General features: G+C 39.8%; 2 protein-coding genes across 2 annotated transcripts in view; one reads left to right on the plus strand and one right to left on the minus strand.

Annotated features, from left to right (window-relative positions):
• Nucleotides 1–424: 424 nt before the first annotated feature.
• Nucleotides 425–15,857, minus strand: LOC137168978 (CASP8-associated protein 2-like). The gene is made up of 10 exons (XM_067571896.1): nucleotides 15,504–15,857; nucleotides 13,728–13,799; nucleotides 13,093–13,167; nucleotides 12,843–12,943; nucleotides 11,768–11,842; nucleotides 10,662–10,777; nucleotides 7,918–10,397; nucleotides 2,848–5,728; nucleotides 1,578–1,677; nucleotides 425–1,469 (listed from the first exon to the last, which is right to left on the minus strand). The coding sequence occupies exons 2-10, from the start codon at nucleotides 13,759–13,761 to the stop codon at nucleotides 1,407–1,409; spliced, it is 5,925 nt and encodes a 1,974-aa protein (XP_067427997.1). The 5' UTR covers nucleotides 13,762–13,799; nucleotides 15,504–15,857; the 3' UTR covers nucleotides 425–1,406.
• Nucleotides 15,858–16,737: 880 nt separating this feature from the next.
• The window catches only part of mdn1 (midasin AAA ATPase 1), a 62,434-nt gene continuing 52,266 nt past the window's right edge, over nucleotides 16,738–26,905 (plus strand). The window contains exons 1-13 of the mRNA XM_067572650.1: nucleotides 16,738–17,248; nucleotides 17,529–17,755; nucleotides 18,441–18,665; nucleotides 20,209–20,316; nucleotides 21,026–21,218; nucleotides 21,295–21,504; nucleotides 21,679–21,810; nucleotides 21,949–22,052; nucleotides 23,372–23,486; nucleotides 23,750–23,934; nucleotides 25,966–26,047; nucleotides 26,241–26,336; nucleotides 26,578–26,690. Coding sequence (XP_067428751.1) covers nucleotides 17,153–17,248; nucleotides 17,529–17,755; nucleotides 18,441–18,665; nucleotides 20,209–20,316; nucleotides 21,026–21,218; nucleotides 21,295–21,504; nucleotides 21,679–21,810; nucleotides 21,949–22,052; nucleotides 23,372–23,486; nucleotides 23,750–23,934; nucleotides 25,966–26,047; nucleotides 26,241–26,336; nucleotides 26,578–26,690 — 1,886 coding nt within the window. The 5' untranslated portion in view covers nucleotides 16,738–17,152. The remainder of the gene's footprint in view (nucleotides 17,249–17,528; nucleotides 17,756–18,440; nucleotides 18,666–20,208; nucleotides 20,317–21,025; nucleotides 21,219–21,294; nucleotides 21,505–21,678; nucleotides 21,811–21,948; nucleotides 22,053–23,371; nucleotides 23,487–23,749; nucleotides 23,935–25,965; nucleotides 26,048–26,240; nucleotides 26,337–26,577; nucleotides 26,691–26,905) is intronic.

A 26,905-nucleotide genomic window follows, 5' to 3' on the forward strand; every position in this document is an offset into this window, starting at 1 on the left:
ACATATTTTTAGCCATACAGTGCATTTCTAGGAACTGAACCTTTATATATTTATTTAGAATAACTGTGATCTTTGTCTGCTTTTTTATCTCTTACTCATACAGTGTTGCATCAATGAGTAATAGACAGTATATTTAGTCTGACAGAGAAACATGAGACATCATCCTCCACTTCATGTCATGACTGATCTGGTGAGTTTCAAATTGTGCCCCTAGGCACTGGCCTCAATTTCAACACTTTGTGGCCCACTTCATGAATATTTGTGTCATGGTGAATACAGTATATTGTGCCACCTAACAGCTTATCTTCCACTTGTACCAACTGGTGTAGATGGTTTATGCCCCCAATTTTCCATGAATGTTTTACACAGATTCCATAAGCAAGAATTCAACAGACATAGTAGCATAAATAAATAAAACTTTATTTTCAGTAAAGAATTATATACAATATTCACAATATTGCATTCTATGCTATTTATAAGCAATATGATAAGTCAAACAAAATATCATTGAGGCCCACACATCAAAAGTTTAAATTTGTATTAACAGAGGTAACTGTCCTGTACATGAATTGGACATGTAAACATTGTAATAACCTTCAAACACATCAAGCACCCCCCCCTCCCCCCCAATCAAATACTTCCATTAAAATTAGATTCAAAATATCACTAATAGAATTATATTAAAATGGCCCAAAATATCAGTCCCATAGCTCAAGATCTAGAGATGGGTGATACTTCAAGTTGTTTCCCATGAGCCTCCAGTAATGTTAGGAACTAAATAAGTCACTTGATTTAAGAGAAGCCCAGGAACCTGGAATTATCCCAGCTCAAGGACAGTTTTCCCAACTGTTTTGAGAAAAACACATGTTTAGGACTAGATATAAGATGAAGTTGAGACCAAGATATTTGAAGCTTTTCATATCTGCAGAGGTCGAGAAAAGAAAGCATGTAGATGAGGAAAAGTTTTATGTCATAAGAACCAAACTTCAGTAAGGAACCAACGTCTGATAATATACAGTACCGATACTGAAGTAGTGATTGCTGCCGTGGAGGTGAATCACCAATAACAGTGATGTTTACTGGATTTTCACTATGTGGATGTTTCACCGTTCATATCAATATTTTCAGTCAGTATTGTTGAATTCTTATTTTTCACACTTTGACTTATTTTCAAACAGGCACAGTTCAACATCTGAAACAAAATACCTTCACCACTGTCTGACGGTATTTTGAGGTATTTTCATTCTACTTAACTGACCTGGTCAGAGTATGCAGGGCTTCACCTCTTCCTGCACCATGTCACATTAACAGCAGCCTACCTGTGTTGGTGCTACAGTATGTGTGTAAAAATGCTCTGATAGAAGAACAGTTTTCAGAACAAAACATCAAGCGGACAGTCAGTGAGATCAGGTGTCCATCTTCCCCTGCTTCTTAAAAAGCTTCATGAGCTGGTGAAATCTGTGAGCGATCTGAGAAAAGGACAGTTGAGAGTCAGTGTATTTTCCTTCAGTATAGCAGGTACAGTCATCGAGCATTCGTGTGCATGTCACACACTGTAACTACAACTGTGAACTTACCTGCTCTGATGGTTTATCCAGCTTTTCGGCCAGGGCAGAGAAAGTTTCACGTGAAGCACCTTTTGTTTTCAGGTCAATAAGAATAGCTCGATCTTCATCTCTGGAACAAACAGAATACACATACTCAGCCATAAGTCTTTACAGGAACACCTGTAGGAATAACCAGCGACATTTCTGCTAAATTGTTCACTTGCATTCATTTAGTTGTAAATCGGTGCCTACAGATAGCCAGGAGGTTTTGAGCTAATAGGCTTTTTTACATGTTCTGTTTGTGTACAGATTGAACAAACTGCAGAGCTGAAATGAGTAGTCAACTGACAGAAAGTTAATCTGCAACTATTTTGATAATTGATATTTAATTTCAACATTTGCTGGTTCCACCTTCTACAATGTGAAGATCTGAAGCTTTTCCTTTTCATATATAATAGTAAACTAAATATCTTTGGGCTTTGGACAGTTGGTTGGATAAAACAAGCAACTTGAATATAACATCTTGGATTCTGGGAAATCATAAACCAGCAACGATACAATGAGAAAAAAATGTGCAGATTAATCAATAATGAAAATAATCATTGTTTGCAGCCCTTCAAAAGAAATACATGATAATCAGTGAGCTTATCTATGTTGGTAGGTGACTTTTGGAAATTTGGACAGAACCAGGCTTGCCGGTTACCCCTGCTACCAATTTTATGCTAAGCTAGGCTAACCATGTCCTGTAAATGGTAAACAGCACCAAACCTGTGATAGTTGGGTGCTCAGCCATAGCCATGAGCCTGTTATATTATATTATATTATATTATATTATAAAATAACACATAGACATGAGATTGATATCAATCATTCTTCTCACTGTCAGAATTAAATCAGATACGTCCAACTATTTATCACTGTTGCAATTATATTGTTGTGAAAGATTCTAATGAGATTTCATGTGGTTAGGAGAGCATGAGAACTTGTTTATGACTTGAAAATCAAAGCTGAAAATCTGTTGGACTTGGGGCTTTAACACCAAGATTTGGAAATTACTTGTAACTTGCAAAAAAATGAATTTTTTCATCCTCTGGGCTCTCGTAAGGCTAAAAATGATTTCTGGTTTGAAGTGGTGGAGCTATTTCTGGGAAATTAATTCCCTCATGCATCAAGTGTTTGCAAAAGAAGGGAGGAAAAAAAGAAACAACATAAGTCTGACTGTGTTTGACCTAGTTGGCATCATTTACTTTAATAAAGTAAAGTAAGTAAGACGGGACAAAATACTGCGTCAGCTACTGACCTGGTCCATGCTATCACCACTGCGCCTTTTTTCTTGATGATATTCTTGGCAGAGAGACTGTTGGGGGACAGAGGTGAAGATGAGGATTTGGATTCACTATCATCTTTCTTTGAGTCAGGCATCATCTCTTCCAAACACTCCTCTTGCTCCCTTCTGGACCGCTTCACTTTTGATTTCTCTTGGTGCTTCTTCCGTTTTCGTCCTCTCTCATGATCCCTTTGGTCTTTCTCTGGTGTGCTGCTTGCATCCTCTGCAATGGTGAGACTTCTCTCTGACTCTGACACCTCCGTTTCATCTCTGTCTGAGTCTGAAACATGTGACAGTGATACTTTTCTCCTTTGATATGTTTCAGAGCTTCCAGCAGGGTGATGCAGACTGTTATTTGACAAGGCAGTTTTAGAGGGGCTGATGATTTTCTGTGATTCAGACAAAAGAGTTTTTGAGGGACTTTGTTGAACTTGCGTATCTTCACCTTTGTGGTGTGTTTGACTTGCGATCTCATCAGTTGTGAGTGTAACACCTCCTCTGGTGGTTGCTTGGTTGATCTGCCCAAATGAATGATCAGAGCTTTGAGAAACATTGTGCAAACTGTTATCTGAAGGAGTTGTTTTAGATCGAGTTTTTGGAGATGCAGACAATGTCACTGACCCCACTGGAAAACAACCTTTTGAGGTACTTTGTTGAGCTGACCTATCCTCTTTTTTGTGGGATAGATCTTTTCTTAGTGTTGAGTTCTCATCTTCAGTGAGATAGTTATCAGCACCGGTGGCAGCCTGGCACATCCCAGAGCGTCCGGTGAGGTTGGAGAGACTGTTCTCTGAGGACATAGCATTGCAGGGACTGCTGTCTTTTTGCGACTTGTCCAACAACACAGCTTTTGCTTGACTTTCCTGAGTTGCCACATCGTGTTCTCCACATTGCTGCTCTTCTTCTATTAGTGTTTGACTTAAGCTCTCATCAGCAGTAAGAGTGACATCTGCACTTGGGGTTGCCTGACGAATCTTCAGGATGAAATGATCATTGGATTTCTCCATCACTAGCGCCTGCATGGGCAAGTCTGGCTTGAACATGAAAGGTCTGGCAGCTACTTCCGAGGCCACGCTGCTGCTGGACCCGCAGCTGGAGTCGTCCGTGTCGAGGGCGAGGTGAATGTCCTGCTCGGTAGCGTCTTCACCATCCAGCAGAGCGTCCTCACTTATGTGCGCGCTAATGACGCTGTCTGGAGTGGACATAATGGTCATACTGGATGGCTGTAGGAAGCTGAGATGGCTGTCGGACTTGAGGGGTGATGGGATGGTGAGGGAGACTGCCAGATCTTCAGCTAGAATGGAATAACACTTCTGTGAAGCAAGGCTGGACTGCAGCATCGCTCGACTCTCTGATGGCACCTCTAGCAAGCAACTTTCATCAAATAAAGCTGGATTCAGCGGGACCTGATCTTTGGACCGTGGAGACGACACCTTGCGAGGTGAAATGCTTGACCATGTAGTGATAAGTTTGGAGGGAGTATCAAATTTTGTTGGGGAAAGCAGTTTAGATGGAGAGTCAAATTTAGATGGAGTGGTTATGCTAATGAGTCTTTCTCCATCTTTCCTTGGAGTACTGAGGGACCAGGCGGTGTTGTCTCCGGTGATTCCACTGGTCTCCAGCAAGTCAGATCCTTGCAGGAGACACTTGAAGATTTCTCCCATTTGAGAGTCTCTCACCAGGTTGAATGTTAAACTGGAAGCTTGCTGTTCAGTGAGCAGTTCAAAGTCAGTTTTTTCAAGCAAAGAGACATTTTGAGAGACAACCAAAGAAGCCATGTGATTTTTCTCTGGAGTTGAAGGAATTTTAGTAGGAAGGAAATTGACCACGGTTTGTGAATTTCGGTAATTTGGTGGATGCTGGTCAACATTACTTTCTTTTTCTACACGAGTCATTCTGATATCTTTGCCTCTGCTTCCGAGGCCTGTTCTGTAAGGCACAACAGCACAAGGCTTGATACGACTCAGGCTGGCTGGAGGAGACTGTACATCCTTCTGTTGACACTGTGGCTTCTTAGCAGGAGGCTGTCTAGACATGTTCTCATTTCCGCTGGCCCTCTTGTCCTCAGCCTGAGTTCTTGCTGGTTTGCAAAGGCTCTTCAGTGTTGTGTAAATGTCCTTGAACAAATAGTCAACTTGAACATCTACAAAGTCCCACAACTTTTGCTTCAGATCGACTGCCTGCTGTTCAAAGATGCGTTTCACGATGCCATTATCTGCTACTTTGCTAAACACAGACGCGACCAATTTCTTCAGCTTGGATTTCAGCTCCACTGCCTGACTGCATATTTGACCAAAATGGGCACCGTCCACAAATTCTAAAAAAGACTCCTGGAAATTCTCCATCACACCATAGAAGCTCTTCTTAGGAAACGTTTTATGAAGCTTCATGTACTTTTTTCGGATTTCAGAGCGAACCAATTTAAATGTCTCCATTACTTCTTCTATAGTGGAAAAAGAAGCTTTGCTTGCTGCAGGGCAAACTGTTTTAAAACGACTCTTACTACCAGTAGTTGGGCTTGGTGTCGATGCACCTGCTGTTTCAGTCATTTCTTTTGAAGCAACAGACCTTTCTTCAGATTTCCTCTTTAACACAGACTTGGGACTTGCTTTTTTTCTGACAGGACGCACTAACTTGGCCCTCTTGGTCGCAGGAGCAGGAGAAATTGCGGTCGTTTCATCGCTTTCGCTTAAAATTTCTCCTTCCTCCAGTTCAGTGTCAGAGAGACTTGAAGGCAGGTCGGATACCTTGTCCAGGTTTTGTGTATCATGTTTTGAAGGAGAACCTGGGTATTTGTTTTCTTTGTTTACATCCAACTTCTTTGAGTTGACATCAGCAGTTGTAGTGGTGAATTCTGCACAGGAGAGAGATAGAAAAGATGTTATATAGTAGGGCTGGGTTAAAAAAACAGAACAAAACAAAAAAAACCCCGAAAGAAAACGATTTTCCAATTTAAATGGATTTTCATTTGAATGATGTAATATTGATTCATAAAATCGTGAGATCAATCTTTTAATATATACTTTTTCCCATGGATGGGTGAAGCTTAAACCCTGCTGGTCTCGTGTGGCCAGCCTTTGGTTTTTTGCACAACGATCTTGCTGAACCTCAGTTTAATCAAAAACATGGCGGGGGCTGCTCCACTGCAGGCATCGCCAAGTCTGGTTGCATTTGAGATTTAAAAACTATGTAAACAGAGAAGAGCTGGACAAAAGCAAAGCCATAAGATGTGCAAAATGGAGGTGAAATATTGTGTCAACACTCACTGACTGTATAAGCTGTAGACCTGTACTATATTGTGTTGACTGTTGTAGTGTGTTGGTCACCTTGAATAAAAAGGACATTAATGTAACTGCTGTGGGGTTAATTCTTCATATAAATATTAATATTTTTAATAATGCACCAGGTTAGATGGTTCCTTGTACAACAGTATTAGATCTCTGAGAATCTCTTTCATATCCAAGCAAAACTGGTATTTTAACTGAAATATCCCTGATCAATTGATATTGAATTGAATTGAAAATCGAATCAGGACCTTGTGAATCGAATTGATTCAGAAAGTCAGTATCGATACCCAGTGCAATTATATAGACGTTTTGACTTAGCGTCTAATATTTATGATTAAATATTAGATCCTAAGTCATTAGCATCATTATTATTATAAGGTTCCCATCTTGTAATGATGTGGATCTTGTATTAATGAGTCCCATCACTCAATATTTAAAGAGAAAAGGAAACATGATTAACAGTCACCACCATCTGAGGAGACATGGCTACGATGACAGTACTTGATGTAATTTACATATTATTACCTCCTTGGTTGGAGGCATTGGGGTATATCGATGTCAGTTACACACTGATCTGCTTAGGTTTGCTCTAGCAGTCTACTAGTTCTCCAGCTGCTGCCTCTATAAACTATTCAACAGTTTCAAACAGACACATTTACACATTCATGGGTGCATATTCATTTGCTGTCAAAGTGTTCATTGATATCAATTCTGGCAGTGAGTAGGGATGTGCCATATCGTATCGTTAATGATATTTTTCTGCAGTATTGTGACGGTATTTTTTCAAAAAGGAACTTGAGTAGTGTGGAGATGGTCTGATAACAGGAAACGTTCAAGGAAAAAGAGCACAGGTGCTACACAACATTCTATCTACTATTACTAACTATGAGACAAGTCACGCCAAGATCACTTCTGGTGACAATGATTGATTGATCAGTACAGTGTATGTTTGTGTTGGGCTAATTAATCAAAGCAGGATGTCGCAATGTTGTAAAAAAATTAAACACTGAAGTTTATAAGTTGGGAAAAGTGGAGGCTAATGTTGCAGTCACAGTCAGGTGGATATGAGAGGAAACAGTCACCACACAGAGAGCAAACAGTACCAGTTAAATGAGAGGCTGAAGGTAATTTGGTAATTACCAGCTGGACACATTTTACACAATACAGTCTGCAGCAGGGTGAAGAGGCTTGGGGTTTGGTATTTGTCAGTTGGACTCAGCTGACTAACGTCAGTACAGCAGGTCCATTTACAACAGTGACTCTGATCAGAGTTATTGTAAAGCAGTCTGTCTGCTTCTCTAGAACATCCCCAGAATCCTTCAGGTAACACTGACTGAATACAGGGATGGCTGTATAAATCTGACCACACAATCCAAAATTATATTACAATTACATTGTATTATATTGTTTCTATTATGTGTTCATGTAAGAAAATGAATATTGGCTGATACATTTTGGTCTGAATTTTTAATCCCTAAAATATCTAAATCGGCAGTGTTCTAAGGCCCATCTAACTGGATTAAACACCATAAGAAAAAGTATGACCTCTTTCTGTCATCTTACGAAAATGAGATAATTCAGTTTGAGATTGTAGTCTGTCGAGATAACCTCTGAATTCAACCATTACCAAAAGGTAACCATCTTAAAAAAGATATCAGCTTGACAAAAACACATAACAGGCATAAAAAACCTATTAGCCACTCTGTTCTTCTATATGAACATAACATTTAAAGCGACATTGTCAGGCCAACATTACCTTTCTGAAGACTTTTGACATGACCAGGCTTGCCATGAACATGGAAATGATTTCTCTTGCTTATCCGTATTGGGCTCCTCAGCGGGCTTATGGCATCAGGCATTCTCTTCAGATTGCTCAGTGTGCGCATCATGGAGTCCTCATCATGAACTAATGGCATCGAGCTAGAAGGCTCAGCATTACTCTCATGACTCTTGCCGGGACCGAAGCTCTTCTTTGGTGTGAAAGTGAGGTCACTGTACTTCTCTGGCAGGGCTGTCTCCTCTGTTGTACTGCTGACTTTTGACACACCGATACAGCCAGTGGAAGAGCTGGGCTCAGTTGCAATGCTACTGCTGTCATCTTCATTTGTCCTTGTTAACACGTAAATCGCTTCAGGCAAACTCAGCCCTTCTTGTGGAAGTGATTCCAGGCTTATTGTACTAGATACAGGATCTGCATCTTTAAGACCATCTTGCATATGAAGAGCATCTTTCTCGTGAGCGGAACTGGATGAAGCGGGAGGACACGGTTCTTGCTGACAGTCCACTGGTAGAACAGTGGGAGAAATTTGCTCACTTCTGACTTTGGTCTTGTCTTTAGAAACAGGTGTTCCCCCTCCGTCTGACACGACGGCATCTTCTGTGACTGAATCCAGAGAGAGGCTCTGCGGTACTGCACTTTTAGAAAGTTCCATACTCGAATCAAGCACAACAGATTCTGTAACAGTAACAGACTGATCAGTACTATTTCCACGGTTTACTTTTTGTAAAGAATTTCTTGTGTGCTGTTCATTAATGCTTCCAGATGTTTCACTGAGACCATCAGTAGCCTCCAGTTGCTCAGGTCCATCTACCAGGCTGGCTGAGGCCAACTTGGTTTTGTTCTTTAGAGAACTGCTCTCTGATGATTTTGGTGTGTGATGTGCAGTCATCTGATTCTCTGCAGTATCAGGGGAGTGGCTAAGTGCTGAGGTAGTTTGGACTGAATTGTCTTCAAGCTGCTTGTCAGCCACAGGTGTTTCTCTCTGGATTTTGTCCTTTTCCTGGACATCTTCATCACACTTCTTATGCGTCTTTTCAGAAGTTGGAGTTTTGTCCAAATCAGAAGGCCGCTCTTCAACATCTTCCAACCTGGCTTCTAACTCACTGCCCTCTAGTTCATCAATGACACACATGTCTTCAACATCAGGCTGTGAACCCTCATCATCTGGACTGTTTTCTACTACCTTATCCACTGGTGTGAGGTCATCCTGGCTGCCATCGATGGGCAATAATGGCTTCTTAATTGGTGAAAGGGTTAGATTCAAGGTTTCCATGAAACACAGTTTCCTGTTTGGAATATTTTCCTCCGCAGAGCTTTTTTTGGCTGTATCTGGATCTTCGGATACTCTTTTTAAGGCCTTGTGTGTCTTTTCTGGTCTTTCCTTGCTATGGGCATCAACTTTAGCATGGTCTAATTCTTTTGATCTCTGTTTTTCATGTTCTCTGCTCGTCTCTGACACAGTGCTCCTCTTATGCTTTCTGCTAATTTCATCTTCACGTCGCCTCTCTTCCTTCCTCTGATGATCCTTAGAAAGTTTATCCCCTTCCCTCTCTTTGGAGGACTCTCTGCAGCGCTCAGCATGTTGATTTGTAGAGGACTTCTTCCGGTCCTTTGAGTCTGAACTTATGCTGTGTCTGTCACTAGTCTTGATTTTTCTATGATCTCGACTGTAGGTCTCTTTAGAGTTGTGAGCTTTACCATGTTCAGAGTCTGATGTGACCATTTTGGATTTATCTTGTCTCCTTTCTCGACTTTTCCCTTTTGAGTCCTGAGAGGAACCTGAACTATGTAAAATCTCTGGCGGAGGGCTTTTAGCCCTCTCTGATCTGTGGTGCCCCTCAACGCTTTGGTAGTTCCTGCTTTTACATGACCTGGAGTCATATCTCCGCCCTGTGTCTTTGTCTGTTTTGTGAGACCTGTTTTTCTCAGAGGCATAACAGTCCTTGTTATCCTTGGGATCTGAACCAGTTCTATGTCTCCTATCCGTTGCTTCAGATAGTTTTTGAGTGTGATATTTTTCCTCTCTCTGTTTGGACTTGTGTTTGTCTGACTCACTATGTCGGGTTGATGAACTGGTGCTGGATTTGCTGACAGAGTGCTCAGTCTGTTTGTCTGCTTCTTGACAATCTCCTCTTGAGGAACCTTTTGAATGAGTATCAGAGGATGCTTTTGAAGCTCTGGTCTCAATGCAAGAGCCCCTGGCCTGGTTGGTGGAATTATCATTGTCTTTCCTGGATGGTTGAGGGTGATCCTTTGGAGGATGATCCTCCCTGGGAGGTGAAGTCAGTAGTGGTGGAGGAGGCGGGGGAGGAATGGATGGTGGCGGAGGAGGTGGACGACTGGAAGGTGGTGGAAGAGGTGGCCTATTCATGGAGCTGCCTGAGGAGGTCCGGCTGGAGGAACTTTGATACTGCAGATTATTTATACGAGAGTGATGATGCCGACCTTCCTCTGGCCTGTGGAAAATGGTTTTAATAATCAATTAACATAGATCCAATCAGTGGAGGTATGTACATAGGTAGCTTTTTGACTACAGTCCAGTGGCTAGGAAATCATATAAATTAACAAACTACTTGTGACAAGTACCAGCAAATTATTTAAAAAAAAAAAAAATAAAAAAAAAATAAAAAAAAAAAAAAATATATATATATATATATATTAGGAATTTTTATATAACTGGTTACAGTTATAGTCTGTATTATTTGCATATTAACACTTACTGTTGGTTCAACCTCTGAATCTCAGCATCTTTTCGTGTCACCTCCTGTCTAGCTGTTCGTAAAAGTGCAGAGATGTTCTTTTTGAGACGGTAGTTCTCAGTGTTCAGCCCTGTATTCTAAAAAAAAAAACCCCAAAAATAAACAAATACGGGTTATTTTTTTTGGCATTTTTCATTTGACAGTTGAAAGTGTAGAGACACAGAACACACAGAGAGAGAGAGAGAGGTATGACATACAACAAGGGTCAGTGGCCAGAATGGAACCTCAAACATTGTGGTTATGTGGTACATGTTAGTGATACGTGGATCGACTCTGATGTCATCTGAATCCGCATGTACGCATAAATCATACACCCGCCACCCACCCGAATGAATTATTTTCTCTGACTTACAGACCTGCAACCGCATGGACCTTTCACTCCACCTCTAGCTGTCCCTGTAGGCTATATTGCCTTTTAAATTATGTTGAGCAGCGCAAGTTTTCCAGGTGATTTCTTACTGTGTGTTGTATTGATGTGTGAGTGTTTTCTTTAACGATTTCTTTCAAAGATTAGAGAGGCTGCTTTCAGTAATTCTAAACGTTTCAATGCACACAATAATGTCACTGCAGCAAATACTGTGGGACATTTAAGCATCAAAACTAAAAACTGTAGTTATAAACTTGACAGGACAGAGTGAACTCTCCAGGGGAAACACACAAACTTTTAGCTTCTGAAATAAATATAAATAGCTCTGATGGAGCTCAGGATTTATCAGGAGGGCAGCTGCTTTACTCCAAACAATTTCACTGTATGAACCTGGACTGTGTGTGTGACCTTTTGTGTAGACGAACACAGAACATTAATTAACATTAGATCCTGACCCATGCTGTAAGCGTGTCTGAGATTTAAATAATCAATGAAGTTTTGACTGCTGTGCCTCGTGCGTCAACGTGTACAGCGTTTCTCTTGATGGCTGTGAGTACATTTACACAAAAATTGGGATACTGGGCGTTGTTTACAACAATATATAATAATGAAATATATTTTCAGTGCTTTTGTATGGAGTCTAATAATAAGAAACAATCAATCATTTCAATAGCTAAAAAATAAGGACAATGAAACAAACCTGCGTCTCCATCTGCTCGAGTCTTCTGCGCAACTCTTTAATTTGGTTTTGAGCTGCTTGGAATCTGGACTTCAACTGCAAACAAAATGAAAGGGCCTGTGAGATGGTTGGCCAGCTGACAGCAGCCCTCTGCATTTTATCAGAGCATGGTGATTTCAGAAACTTTCAAAACCTCCATGGGAGCATTTCAACATGTAACTTGTCATACCTCTTTTTATACACAAATATTATGTATAATGCTGAATAAAGGTTCACCCCATACTTGACAATTTACACCAGACTGTTCACATGGACATCTTTTAGCTGCTTTTCACCTCAGACCTACATAACAACTACACATATGGAAAATGCAGACCTTCATTCATGCCATTCACTAAATGAGGACCAATGAGGGTTCCAGCAGAAAAAAAGGTTGTCCCGCCAAAAAGGTTGATCTGGATCAGCTTTTGCTGGACTGCAATGTAACATCATCTGGCAAGGTGCTGCCGTGGCCAATTATTTGCTCCTGTGTTGTTTAAACACAGTTCTGATTTCAGGCTGAATGCCCACTAAGACAGGGGTTACAATACTCTACCTCATATACAAACACTTGTGAAAATTCAGTCACATGAAGACAGTTCAATTTGCTGAAGAGTGTCTGCGAACCTACGATCTACTTTCCCATTCAAACATTTATTTGAGACCAATAAAATCAGAATTTATTGATCAAAGGAAAAGTTGCCATGAATATTAACGATTCTTGCTGTGTTTTTTGGCATAAATAAGCAAATACGCATAGACAAAGACCAGTAAACAAAGACAGGGAAAGGAGCAGAGGCTGTGTGAGTGGGGGAAACCCTGAACATGCACAATAGGGTGACTTTTATATACTCATTAGAATAATCCACATTCACCCATTTATAGCACAGCTGTACATTGTTTACTCTGCAAAAGATCCAGGTTGGGAACAAGCATAAACAGGCATGTTGATCTCTGCACACCAACAAACACAGGTTCGTCTCAAGCCTCACCTTCAATATGAAATGCCTATGTGAACAACAGTGAGAAGGGAAGCATGGAGAACATGGCAACTAACCTCAGTGTAAGAGGACTCTCTGCTCTGTAATTCCTCTGTTACAATTTCTTCATATAGATCCATTGAATTCTTCAGCTGAGAAGGATTTGATGAGGGTTTCTCTGCAATAAACCAAAACAGAACAAGGAATAAGATCATTTTCATTCATATTTATAAAGTCAGCATCAATATTGAACAAAGAAATCTGGGCTTTTAATATTATTAGTAATGATATGTAACAGATCAAATGGAATTATTTCAAGAGTTTTACCTGCATTGCTGCCAGATCCGATTTCCAGGTCATCATAGATATCCACTGAATCTTCACTGACATTGGGCACAAAGACTGTGGATATTATAAATGTATATCATCACACATGTACAGCTGTAATCATGACTTTTTTCCATGTAAGTCTTAATGCAAAATCACTTCATTGCCAGTAAATACTTGTGTGTGTTTTTTTTAACCATATAACATCGATGCCACAGTTTTTGTTCCATTATGGGAATTGTTTAAGGGACTATACAGCACAGTTATTTTACCCCTCAAATAAAACTTCGGAAACTAAATACAGTGCACTATGCAGCAAAGAGAGATTTATTTGGGATACATAATGTGTGGGAAATATAAATGTTTCACTCCATATATTTAAAAAATGATTTCATCTGTAGAAATGAAGTGCATTTTGGGAAAGCATCTGCAAATATTTCACAATCTGAATGTTTTCTAAGATGAATTTTAGCTTTATGTCAGCAATCATTGTGTGATTGGGGAATTTGGAGGGAAACCACAGCTTGGGCCACTGGTAAAGACATCTACATTGTACTTTACATGATATAACAGTCTTATTGCAGAACAGAAATCTTTATAATACACAAATCCAAATGCAATAGCCTTATACTTACGACCAGATGCACTGTTGGTGTCCATTTTCTCCATTCTTCCAAATATCTCTGACTCACTTTCTTAAGGAATATCTGAAAACAATACCAAAATAAATAATTAAATAAATAAGTAAAAATCAATAGTTATTACCAGTCTACAAATAAAATCAGTCAGAACTTACTTCACACAGGCGGAAGATTAACCTGTGATATTTAGCTACATTGAAAGCAGAGGCAAGACACAATCAATCAGGAAACCCATTTCACTCATCCACAATTACTTTTAGACTGATAAAGTCATCTTTAAAGAAGCATTCCACCATTTTTACACATAAGGTCAGTATAGGAATCATGGTTAGTCCAACTCATTTTGTGAAAAACTGTTGTAGAATGTAATCTGTGACTCTGGAAGATCTTTGTCACGTGATCTACAGTTTTCTCTTGGGCTTGGACATTACACACTTATAATAGAAAGCCTGAGTTACAAACAAGGGGTGTGGAGTTTGAAAGATGCCAGCAAGACATGACTGGAAGACTGGCTGAATTATAGGAATTGTAGGATTCAGTTTTTTTGGAGCTTGATCCATATTAGGGACTAAATTTCAGGGTATCTGTAGATGTGCAGCTTCAGTTTTGACTTTTGTTATTTTATCCTGTCTCTTGTAAGTGCAACCAACTTCAGTGTCCTTTTAAGATTAGTTAAACATGCCTCACTATAATATCTGCGGACAGCATCATACTGTGAGACAATAGAAATCAGAGATTCTGCCATACCATTAATACCCTTTAATAAGTCTGGTCATTGTGGTCGATGTTGCAAATCAATGAGCAGGACTGTTTTATGGCAATATAAGATTTTTATGATTCTACATCAGTGTAATGAAGAACTGCGATTTAATGGGCATTTTATGTACTGAATTAGATGTCCTTCATGTCTGATCATTTTATTTTATTTATACAATTTCTCAACTGTTTTTCCCAGAAAACGTACTATAAAAATTACATATATGGTAATAGAAGAATGTATTCATATTCCAACAGATACAGATTAACACTACACCAAAGCAAACAAAGTGCATGTGTTGTCTGTAGAGGACAAGCTAAGGTTTCTGTGTTGTTAGCAGGATTCATTAACACTGTGTGCTAGCTGGAGCTCTTTTGTTCACTGCTGCAGAGAATAGAGCAATAAAGCCTTCCAACAACAGTTGAAGTGAGGCAGAGAGAAACAAAGACATTTTTAATAAGTTGAGCTGACTTAATGTTCTAGGTGAATAATGCTTCAGTTTGACTTTATTGTCCTTGGCCTCGATCTGATATTTAACACTGAACTCAGCATGCTATCATTTACAGTACATCTACTTAACTTAGTCCTGTCCTAAACTCTGAAATCCCACACAGCTTAGAGTTCTCCTGAAATTTGCTCCTGAAGCAGATGTAACAAAATACAGAATGGTGGGCAAACCCTACTAAAACTATGCTTACCCATTTTTGTATTTTCTTGAAGGACATTTTATCTACATTTTTCAGCTAACACAAATCTCTAAGACACATTCATATAACCATATATGTAGTGAGAAACGTAAGCTAAGTACTGGTTTCTTTCTTATTTTTCACAAATACAGACATAAGTTTGTAGTTAACCAACAAGTTTAAGTCAGATACCCTGAACCCAGTTCGCTGCATATTTAACATACCAACGTAATATTATTAGTTATCTATCAAAGAATGTGAGTCTGCGAAGCCTACGCGTTATAAAAAGGACATTTGAGTGAGTTAACAATGAATAGGTTGACTTACGTGTTTGCGTATTGTTATATGTCCTCTTATTGTTTACAACTGTAATGTCGCGCCAAGACTTCATTGCACAGGAAGCAACGACATTTTCCCGCGCTGTGTCACTGCCTGGCAGCCATGGGTTGCAGCTCCTCTGAGGTCCAAAAAACCCTGTTAAAACAGGAGTCAACCCCTAAAGACGACCAACTGTAACGCGACTCGTCGACTTCTTCAAAGGTTCCCAGTCCCCCTGCAGTCAGCGGACATGAATGAAAGCGTTAAACAGCAGCAAGGGTGGCAGAAAGTTGTTTCTCTCTCGCGGAAGAGAGTCGCACTCGGTCGCACTGTGCCGGGGTCGCTGTCCGCGCGCGTCATCACCGCGTGACGTCAGGAGAGAGAAGGGGAGGGGTGTGCAAAATGGAGATTTAGTCCTTTTCTCATTTATTATTAAATTATTAAAATTTATCATGATTTCTGTCTGTACTCATTCAAGTGACATTTGGACTCAAATTCCCTTATTGGTACCTATTACAGACGTCTTATTTTTGATTTAAAAAAAAACGATAAAATTGCTGTGTCTTTTGGTCAAACAACCATTTTCCAAACCATATTCCAAACGACAAAAATGTCTCATGTGGAACCTCAGACATTCTGTGGTTCTGTCTGCGGTGCATCTAAAAACAAAAAAGCTTTAAAGACTTGTCATCTCTTGAGCAACATTGTGGACAACACTGAAAGATGAAATTGGTTTGCAATATTGCTTATTCACTTTTTTAAAGACCCAGTGAAATGAAAAATGCATTTTCCCAGTTTTAGCCCTGTGTTCCTGTGTTAATTGTTCATTTATCTCCAGAAATACATGCCAAATACATGTTCACAAATCGGTATCAGAGTATTTTTACATCAAAATGCCTGTCTTTTCTCTTCCTGTAAAACAAATGTTTGTTGAGATAGGGAGAGATGTGTGTTTGGATATCAGTGGGCAAAACCTTTGTTTTCATTACTAAAACAATGTGGCTATTGAGGTCTAATTCATTCATTTCTCCTACGTCCCCCTCCTGATTTGGCAACAGGTGAGGAGATGTGTGGAACCCATACTCCTTTATAGCTCCGTATTGTGTTTAACTCTGTAAGCCCCGCCCACTTTTAGCGGTCCAATCAAATGCGGCGGATATTACGTTTCACTGGGAAATACGTCACAGTACAGAAACTAAAGACGCTCTAACTTCCGTTTCACTGGGACTATATTTATTTATTTTTCTCTTTTAACTGGTGTATGTATGTTTTTACATTGTATAATTTTATTGCCGCTTGTGTTTTTGTGATTAATTTATTTTATTTTTTCTCTAATACTCCCTGTACTGTTATTTGTGTTGTAATATTACTGTGTTGTTAATAAAGTTGAGGAGGAAAGAGGAGGACGAGGGGGGGTTTACTCCAACCTGACCCGGAAGGATTCGTGCTTCCCTCACATGTGGACAGGATTTTAACCTAACACAGTGACGGGAACGTGTTTGTGTGTTGTGATACAACCTCAGACAGACAGACAGACAGACGCGTGATGATCCTGGCAGTCTGCTGTAATAACAATAAACCAGCAGAGCTGTTAACACACCGCGCCGAGCTGCTTGTGGCTGTAGATCGCTGCTGCTGCAGAGGCGACACATGATACGATGGAAAATTTAGAGTTGAGCCTGTCATCACTGGGCACCATATCCAGACATGTTGACAAAAGTCACAACGAACTGAGCCAATATCTGTCGAAACAGGTAAGATATGTTGATTTCTGGCTTGTATGGGATGAAATCACGTGTTAAGAGTTGTTTATTTTCACACTGTGATGCCAAATGTATCCTGTGTGCAGCATGCTGTAACCCCCCCTTCACATGTGTACAGATGCCATCATTTTACTGTATATTTTGTCGTTAAATCTATGCTGCTGTCATGTTAGACCATATGATGTAAATATTTTTGAAGAAATATAGATTGATGTGTGATTTTTATGTGAAATTTAAATTGGGACCTGTTTGCCACATGATCTCTCCTCAGATATGGAGCCAGCAGGACAGGCAGTGTATCCTGGAGTGTTTGGCTCAGCTGCTGTTAGAGAAGGATTATACTTTGCTGATTGCACGACACCTGCGCCCACTGGTCCTGGACCTGCTGGAGCGGAACGCAGAGAGGGTGAAAGCTGGCGGCAGGATCAACCATGACCTCCACGAGCGCCTGTGTGTGGCCCTCAGCAAACTGCTCGGCATCAGCCCTGATGCACAGGCGTAAGTGTTCTGTTCATCCTGAGCATGGGACACGTCCTCTCTCTTCTACCTAGCCTGTAAAGATGCTGCTGCTGATGTAGGGTGCTGCATCAGCACACATGGCTGGGTTTACTCAGTTGGGGGCCCCTTGGGCAAAAATGAGGCATGGGCCCTTTTTGACACCTCCCATCTCCCACCACTCTTTCTCCCATGTATCTTATCACCTTCGAGTAAACAAATTAAACAGGTTTATTTTCACAGTGTTAGCACAATATAAATGTGAATAATGAAGGTATTACAACTAGTGTTTGACACATGGTGGAGTGTGAGAGCAGATCTGTGTCATTTTTGTGTGTTACAGAGGTGGAGTCAGGATGTGGTTGGGCTAGCTTATAATACAAATGTAAACATCACAGTTTGTGGATTTTGAGGAATTATTTTCGGGGACTATCTCTTTATCGAACATCAGCCGGGTGCAGTGACTGTGTGCAGCTTCTTGAAATCTTGTCATCACAGTGAGGTTGCCAGGTTTGGTACCATCGTGCTTGTTCAGAAACCAAAACCTGGGCACATAGATAAACCCCAAGCCATCTTGCATTTCTGATTGAGTACAGAACTGATTTGGAAGGGGCAAACACTACTCTAAATACCAAGTATTTCAGCAGGTTACATCCACCCTGACTCATTTTCTACTTCTCTCCATAAGGTTTGCTGCAAGGTACTTCAACGATGCCCCGCCAGTGTTTCAGAGGCTCTTCTTCACCAGTGAAGAGTCATCAGCTGTTCATTATGGCCCCAGGAGGATGAAGCTGCGTGACCTCATGGGTGCCACCCTCCGCTTCCTCCAGAGCGACTGTGCCAAGTTTCGAATGCTCTGGGACTGGAGTCCCTGCGTGTCCCAGCTACTCACCAGCGACGTCATGGTTCGAGGGTATGTACCTGCTTCCTCTTTACACCTGTAGAGGCCTCATGAGCCATATAGTGTAACACATCCCACATCTGGTGTCAGTGTTGACAGTCCACAAATGTAATTCTTGAGTGATCTGTGAGTGTAGGTCAGTTCTATAATGTTTTAAGCAAATCATCCAGAGTTGTTTCTAAATTAAAGGACTACATGTGTATCTTTGCATGTCTTGGCCTGTTTGCTATTAATTATTTACATTACTGCTGTCCAAAGCATACCATACTTTTTTGGATTTTCCTTTTTTGTTTGTTTTAATATGTTATTTTTTATATTACATAATTAAAATGTTATATTATATTGTTTACAATTTTATATTATTTTTATATTACTAAAATTTGGTGTGATTTTATGCTTTTTATTAGATATCGCCAGTAGAGAGATAATACTTTGACTTTTCAAATCAATCCGTCATGCAACAATAAGCTGCAACAGTAGCTTTCGCATGCTGTTCATTGTAATACATTTTGTATCTGATTAGTTTCTGACACATCTGATAAACACTATACCAAGTAATGTGATATATCAAACAAGTGTCTGCAGGTTTATTTTTACAGCTTATGCGTTGTTGGAAGTTTGGGAAAATGCATTCATCAGTTCACAAACCTAAGTTATGAAAATTGTCAGCACCAGTGTGGTAAATACTGATTTATAGTAAATAGGCTAAAACATGCAAAATCACCTTTCCTCTGGCACAAGTTTATACTTCAAATCACTGCAAGTTGTAGTTCAAGAAGACTTCACTCAGCAATTTGTATAAAATCCTATACATCTCTTTATATGTAATTTGTATCACAGTATCAATATATATTGTTGTATAGTAGATTCTATAGAAAATCAATGTAAGAAACAGTTTATAAAAATAAAATGATAGATAAAATGCCCACACAGGAATGTCTGTTTTTGGCTTATCCATTAAATGAAATACTTGTCTTAAGGTGTAGTTCCTCTGATGGCCACTAGATGCTGGCTCCAGTAACATTTCTTACTGTGCTGAAGTGACTGAGAAAACTGAAAATTGGGCAAAAATGTTGTACCCTACAACACTGAACTTGTGGAATAAATAAATTTTGGCTAATTTCTGCAAAAGGAAAAAAAAAAGCTCACATAAGCAGCAACTTTTCTCAAGCAATTTACCACCACAGCCTGTGTCTTAAATTACACCACTGAACCTTCCCTTACACAGGTTGTCAGTAGATAATTTCACATTTCAGAGAGGAATGTTTGTCTCGTCTTCTGGCTCCATTAACACTAGGATGTCAGCGAGCAGTAAATCAAAAGTTATACTTCAAAACATCCCGTCAGCATCCTATGGGTGATGTCACAGACAAAGTATTAATATTTGTCCTCGTGCATGTGTCTTCGTGTTTTATTTAGCTTCCATTCAGCTGTTACAACAATGTTAATACTGTTGTATTTCTTTGCTGCTACAGCTTTTTATACAACATTTTTACTTTCTGCGTGTTTGTCTAACGAGTTGAACATACTGTATTTTCCCCGTTGTCTCTTACAGGTACACTGCCCATTGTTTAGCACTTGTGTCTCATATGACTGATAATCAGAAAACAATCTTTCTGAGGAAGGTGCTGACAAGTGATGAGATCCTGCACATGAAAATTAAGTATGTACCTTTATTTTTCCTTTCTTTATTTATTGTCAAATCCAGGGATTACCTAAAATCTTTAGTTTAAATGCTGCTATTGATACATGAAAGTAATAATGGCTAAAACAGCTCAGTGTTTATTTGTGAAATTAATATTATTATATGTATGATTATATACATTTTTGGTTTATTTCTGTTTGGAGGAATGGATGCAATTCAGTTCAGATCCTCATTTTTCATGAATTAGAAGAAAATTTGAGTTTTTACATGTTTTTACACTGGTTTTGATTGCTTGAAATTGATAGAGAACCAAAAGGCATTGTTTGCCTTCACCTAGCTGTAATTCATAAAATGATGTTAAAATTATTAGGGCTGCAACTAACGATTATTTTCATTATTGATTAATCTGCAGATTATTTTCATGATTAATTGATAAATCATTTTGAAAAAGTGAAAAATTTCCCAGAGTCTTATATTGGCCAACCAATAATGGAAAAAACATCATTTACCTTTACAGTCATCTATGACGAAGAAGCATTAAATCATCACGCTTGAGGAGCTGAAACCAGCAAATATTTGGCACTGTTGCTTAAAAAATGACTGAAACAATTATTTTCATCATTGCCGATTAATTTTCTTTCGATCAATTAATCAACTTGTTGTTGCAGTTCTACAAATGATACTTTCTAAGCTGCGTTTCTTGACTTTCTCTTTGTTCCTTGTTTAGAGCTTTGGAAGAAACTCAGCAGCTGGAGGTAGAAAAAGCCCTGGTATTAGCCAATCAGGGCTCTGTGATGTGGCGCCAAGAGAAGGCTAATAAGTTTACCAGAGGCCAGGTGGTATCAGAGGACCTGTCTCAGAATGTTGTGGCAGTGTGCGGTGTTGTTCTACCCAGGATCATTCCTAGACAGACTGAACAGGTACGTACCCCTTGATTCGTCACACAAATAGTCTGCTGTTGATCTGCTTAGTCTTCATGTTGATTTCTCTTGGTAGATGAACCAAAAGGATCTGGTGCTGGTCGACTCAACCTGCCGTAATCTGAGAAGGCTGGCACTGGCTGTGGCTTCCCAGAAGCCTGTGCTCCTTGAGGGTCCTATTGGATGTGGTAAAACCGCCCTGGTGGAATTTATGGCTGCTGTTACTGGACATACAAAAGCTACAGAGATTCTCAAGGTCCAGTTGGGGGATCAAACTGACAGTAAGGTGAGAGAAGATGGAATCTCCTATGGGAGATTTTGGACTGACATGTTAGATAGCCAATTGTTCCAAGTGGAGTATTTTTATATGTCTTAATACATGTTGGAGGGGATCTTTAACATTCAGTGGGAGCAAAACCGAGGCTTAAAATCTGTGAATGTGTTGTGTTTTGTTTCACAGATGCTGCTGGGGATGTACCGCTGTACTGACATACCAGGAAAGTTTGTGTGGCAGCCAGGAACACTGACACAAGCTGTATCTAAAGGCCAGTGGATCCTGCTGGAAGACATAGACCATGCACCGCTGGATGTGGTGAGTTACATACTCTGTATACTTCATTTTCTGATTAGATTCCTGATAAACAATGTTTTTTAGTACTAAACATTCTTAATATTAGTCCTCTTTTGACATTATGTCACTGCCTCAAACCAATCTGCTGTTGTTTTTTAGGTATCTGTGCTCCTGCCTTTGATGGAGAATAAAAAGTTGATGATTCCTGGACGGGAGGATTGCATTGATGTTGCTCCTGGATTTCAGTTCTTTGCAACAAGGAGGTAAGATTATCACTACACTGTAAATGTAGTTATGCAACAGCAGTTTGGCTGTCCTAGTTTTCCATCCAGAGTGTTTAGATGCTGTAGTGACTGTAGTGACGTGAATATTAGCAGGTTTTGGCAGGGCTGGATTTGTCTTTGGAACATTTATATAAACATACGTTCTGTTCTTGATTTTTAGATTACATGCATGTCCCAGTTCTAAATGCAACATTATTTGGCCTCTCTGATCTTCTTGCACTGTTAAGGACTATTCTTCAAGCAAACTAGGTTTTAAATGTGTTGTCCTCATGTAAAGGCAAAAGTGTCTCTTCTGGTTGTGAAAAGCCTCCTGCTGCTGCATCACACTGCCTGCCTAATCTCACTCCAACAACTCTTTGTAGTCTAGATTCAACTGGCTTAATGCAAAAACCTCTCATACGATCATATTTGTTCACCAGTTTTCTTGTATTTAGTATTTGGTATCGGCTACAGACGAAAGTGGTCCAGACTTGTGGTACAAGTTATGCACAGATAGTCTGCCTTTCTGGACAGAAGGAAAACACTTTGACTAGATCTGAATAAATCTGGAGTTTGTCACTGAAATCAACAAATAAAATAAACTTAAAATATAAACTTATATTATGTTTACCATATAATGGCCTGCCAATTTACTGAGAGGCTGCAAAACAGATTTTTAAGATTTTACTGGCATGAGTTTTACAACTTCTACAGTTTAGTGCAGCATTAGTTGCTGGGAAAGTTCTCACTATGACAGCTGCCCCTGAGTCTTTATGCAGGTCGCTGGCCAGGTGAGCATACTCTGTAATATTCTCTCTTTATGATCCCTTTGACTGCGTTCCATCTAAGTCATAGACCACTTTGCTTTAAAGGTGCAGTGTGTAGGATTTAGTGGCATCTAGCGATGAGGTTGCAGATTGCAATCAATGGAATACCCCCTCCTCTTCCAAGTGTGCAGGAGAACCTACAGTGGCCGTGAAACTCGTGAAAAACACGAAAGACCCTCTCTAGACCCAGTGTTTGGTTTGTCCATTCTGGGCTACTGTAGAAACATGGTGGTAGCGACCCGAGAGTTTAGGGTCGCTTGACTCTTGGATCTGTAGCAGTTCTACTCTTGCACCACTGACTCTTATAATTTTTTTGATTAAAAGTTTTTGATTTTTGACACCTAGCCTTACCTACCAATTAGGGGTTGTCATTTACGTGTTATGATGAAACCTCACAAACACACACCTCCCCACGAACTGGAAGAATAAAAACTTACTGAAGTTGTCAGACATAATGAAGGAGTAACAGTGAGTCATGCTTGTGTTTGGCAGGATGTACTGCAGTGGTGGCAGTTGGCACAAACCACAGAACTCTCATGCAGTGCTGCTGGACAAGTACTGGACCAAGCTGCAAATGGGCAACATGACAAGAGAAGAGCTGAAGAAGGTGAGTGTTGAGATAAAATATGGAATATTTAAACCATGTTTGTGTTTTAAGATTATTTCTATTATTTGATGTGATAGTGAGGGATTTAAGAAAGTCAGTGTGTTTTTTTTATACTGCCATAATTGTCTTTAATAATCTATTTGTTCTAAAATAGAAATGACAAAAGGCCTTAAACATAAACTGCTGCAATGACTATACAGCATTCCGGTAATTACGGAGGTTCCCTCATGTATTCGGAGCTCACCCTGTCTCTGTGCGTGTAGGTGCTCATCAGCAGGTATCCGAGGCTGACGGTGGTGACAGACCGTCTCCTGGATATCTACTGCCAACTGACTGGAGAGAGACACTCTGACACGGATGCAAACAGCCTCCCGAGCCCTGATGACAGCCAGCAGCACAAGTCTGAGGACAAAACCACATCTCTGGAGGGCAGAGCGCTGTCACTGAGGTGAGGCCCTGCTCATTACGGGCGTCTTCACTTTCTTTTGTCATTTTCTTCATGTTTCAATTAGTTTGACTTGAGAATTTGTTTTTACTTTACAAAACATTAAAATCTCTTTTAGTTTTCTGTTAGCATGGCGCTAGCATTAGGTGGTTCACCAGACCTTTGTCTTACTTCCTGCCTGTTTAAAACATGCAAGGAGTCAGAAAAGACGCTGTTAGCAAATCTAAGCATGCTCTTGTTGTGAGCTACATGAGCTATCTTCACACAAATAGATCCAAATGTCATCCTAATAACAACTTAATATCAAGTAGAAACAGTTGTAATTTCATAAGATAGAACATATTACATTTGAACAAAACGTTGGTCTAAACAACAGTGCAGTACTGTAGTGTAGTTCTATAGATGTTTGCAGTTTTCTGCCTCAATTAAAGACTTTTTTATGATGAACATAAGAGTGATTTATAATAGCTGTATAAGCAGACTAAATTGCCACTTAGTTTTTTGTTAGATTTTTGGGGCTTATTGTTTTGTGAAGCCCTAACCTCCGACAACATTTAGAAGTTGATACAGAAGCTGCTGTAGCAGTTGGGAGCAGTTACATTACATGTTTTAAGACATATAGAACAACTTAAAAATGGATCATTTGTGTCTGATATGTTTTTTCCACAAAAAAATTCAATAACCTTATTACCTAGAAACTCTTAAAATGACATCTACCTTTTCTTCCTCTATGAAAAACCCAGAATCGCTGAATATGTAAATATTGTTCATTTTAAAAGAATAACTGTTGGACACAAGATGTCTCCTTCTTCACTGTAAAGTCCATTCTCAGTGTTTGTGCTCTGGAGGCTTCAAGTTTCCACATCACACTTGTGTAAGTTGCACACTGGACCATGATTGGCTCAAAACTAGTCCATGTCTAAAAAAGGCTCTAATTGTGTAATTGATCCAAAACCAGAACTAATCTAGAAGTGAATTGATTCAAATTGCTGAATGTATTAATTCTACCAACTCAACCTCTAACTTCCTACCATCTGAGTGACAGAAAAAAAGCTTAATGATTGGATATTTCTCACTGCTGTGCACTCTGGGACTCGTATTGATCTGTTCTTCCTAAATCTTCATGATGTCAGTCTTGTACCTTTTTGACTTAAGTTTTTAAACAGTTTAATTTCCCATCAAAGTGCTGGAAATGCTTTACAGTCAGTCAGTTTATGGGAGGAAATTAACTAATTGACACATTTTCTGTCAAACTGACCATGTGATTGAATATCTTCCATATCCCAAGTCTACTGAGATATACAGGACCACAGGCCACTTCCATGAACTTGGCAAACATAGCAAACATAGAAAGCTTTTGCCCCCTTGGCCTCACATCTGTCAGATATCCCCCCAATCAAAACTACCAGCCAGTCTGCAGCGGCAGCCTCCACCACTTTAATTAGCTTTCCACTAGCTGCTGCTGTGTTCAATAGATTATTGATTGGATTGTCCTCTGGACGCTGGGCTTGAATCACAGATTCTACTGGTCAGTCCAGGGCGTCCTCATTAGGTAACAGTTTTATAAACACCTCCTCACTTAGCGTCATTACCCATCTGCCTTGGTGCTTTTTGAATTTTCCATGTGCTTTCAGTGGGATCCATAGAAGGAGTGTTGGTGAAGACTCATAAATCAATGTGCTTGTAGTTTCCATGCTCTGCACTTCAATAGTACAGATGCTTTTCATGGGTCAATGTAATTAACTTCATAGCTCAGCCTGCAATGCTCGTTGCTGGTCTAGGTCATCAGGTTTTATTTTATTGAACAAGATTCGTACATAGGTTCACAGTCATGTTTACCTCTCTTTACTTATTGTATTGCTGTTTAATAATATAAGCCTGTACCAAAACTATTGATAACTTTTCTCACCAAGCTCATCATCATCATTTAATCCAAGTCTTCCACATCTGATAGGTCCATTTTATTGTGTCCCTGCATGCTCAAAAGTCTCCAATCATGTTTTTTTTTGACATGTCTGCCTTCACACTTCACAGAGATTTACTGAAATGGTGTGAGCGAATCAGCGTCAACTTCGACGGCACCTCCTCAGCCACAGCACAACATGTCTTCCAAGAGGTTGGTAGATTTCTGAAAAAGCAAACCAATAATGATTTAAATATCTTTCCCACACAGCTGACGTAGTTTAGCACTGCTCAGCTCTGTTTTTGATTTAACAAAGAGTGTAAACATCACAAATAGACAAGCTGTGGTAATGCAATTTGTTATTTTCATTAACTTGAAGCCTTTTCATGGTGTTTCTCTCTGTCAGGCTCTTGACTGTTTCACGGCAATGCTGTCTCATCCCGAGAGTCGACTGCGAATGGCTGAGATCATTGGAAGCAAGCTCAATATCTCCAAAGAGAAGGTATTGATTGGCATTGATCAGTCTTATTGAGGGACAAAACAATGCTTTTGTTCAAAGCACCACTTGTAAAGCATTGATTGATTGTATTTTTGACATTAATGTGATTCCATACTTGATGACAATTTCAGCCCCTTTTAAGTTATGAATTGCTGTGATGAATGTTTCTCCACTTTCATGATGAGGTACATTTTAAACAAAAAACATATTGTGATTCTGACTGCTGGCTCCTGTTCTCCTCCAGGCCCAGCACTTCTGCCAGATGTATCAGCCTGGCATCTCGCTGACCGAGCTGGAGGCCTCGGTGGGCAGAGTGACTCTGGGTCGAAAGCAGACGGAAGCGGTGCAGCTGAGTGTGTAAGTAGGACATCCTGCCCATCCGCCCCCTTTGACCTCTGTTTACACCATATATGCATCTACCAGTTACTGTGCCAACATTCACTAACTGATAGACCCAAATAAAGCCCCTGGTGGTAAATTGCATAAACATTGAATTGATTTCAAACTACATTATGGTAAACAAAGCCATCTAATGGCTCGGCCATCAGGACATGCCCAAATATCCATATTGA

Source organism: Thunnus thynnus, chromosome 18 (genome assembly GCF_963924715.1).
Source record: "Thunnus thynnus chromosome 18, fThuThy2.1, whole genome shotgun sequence".
In the NCBI taxonomy this organism is placed as follows: Eukaryota; Metazoa; Chordata; class Actinopteri; order Scombriformes; family Scombridae; genus Thunnus; species Thunnus thynnus.

What these genes read in the sequence shown, in the direction of transcription:
- LOC137168978 (XM_067571896.1), bottom strand. Translation starts at nt 13,761, where the DNA reads ATGGAGAAAATGGACACCAACAGTGCATCTGGTC. An exon ending in CACCAACAGTGCATCTGGTC is followed by an intron (nt 13,168 to 13,727) that starts GTAAGTATAAGG and finishes TAATATCCACAG; the next exon opens with TCTTTGTGCCCAATGTCAGT. An exon ending in CGGATCTGGCAGCAATGCAG is followed by an intron (nt 12,944 to 13,092) that starts GTAAAACTCTTG and finishes GGTTTATTGCAG; the next exon opens with AGAAACCCTCATCAAATCCT.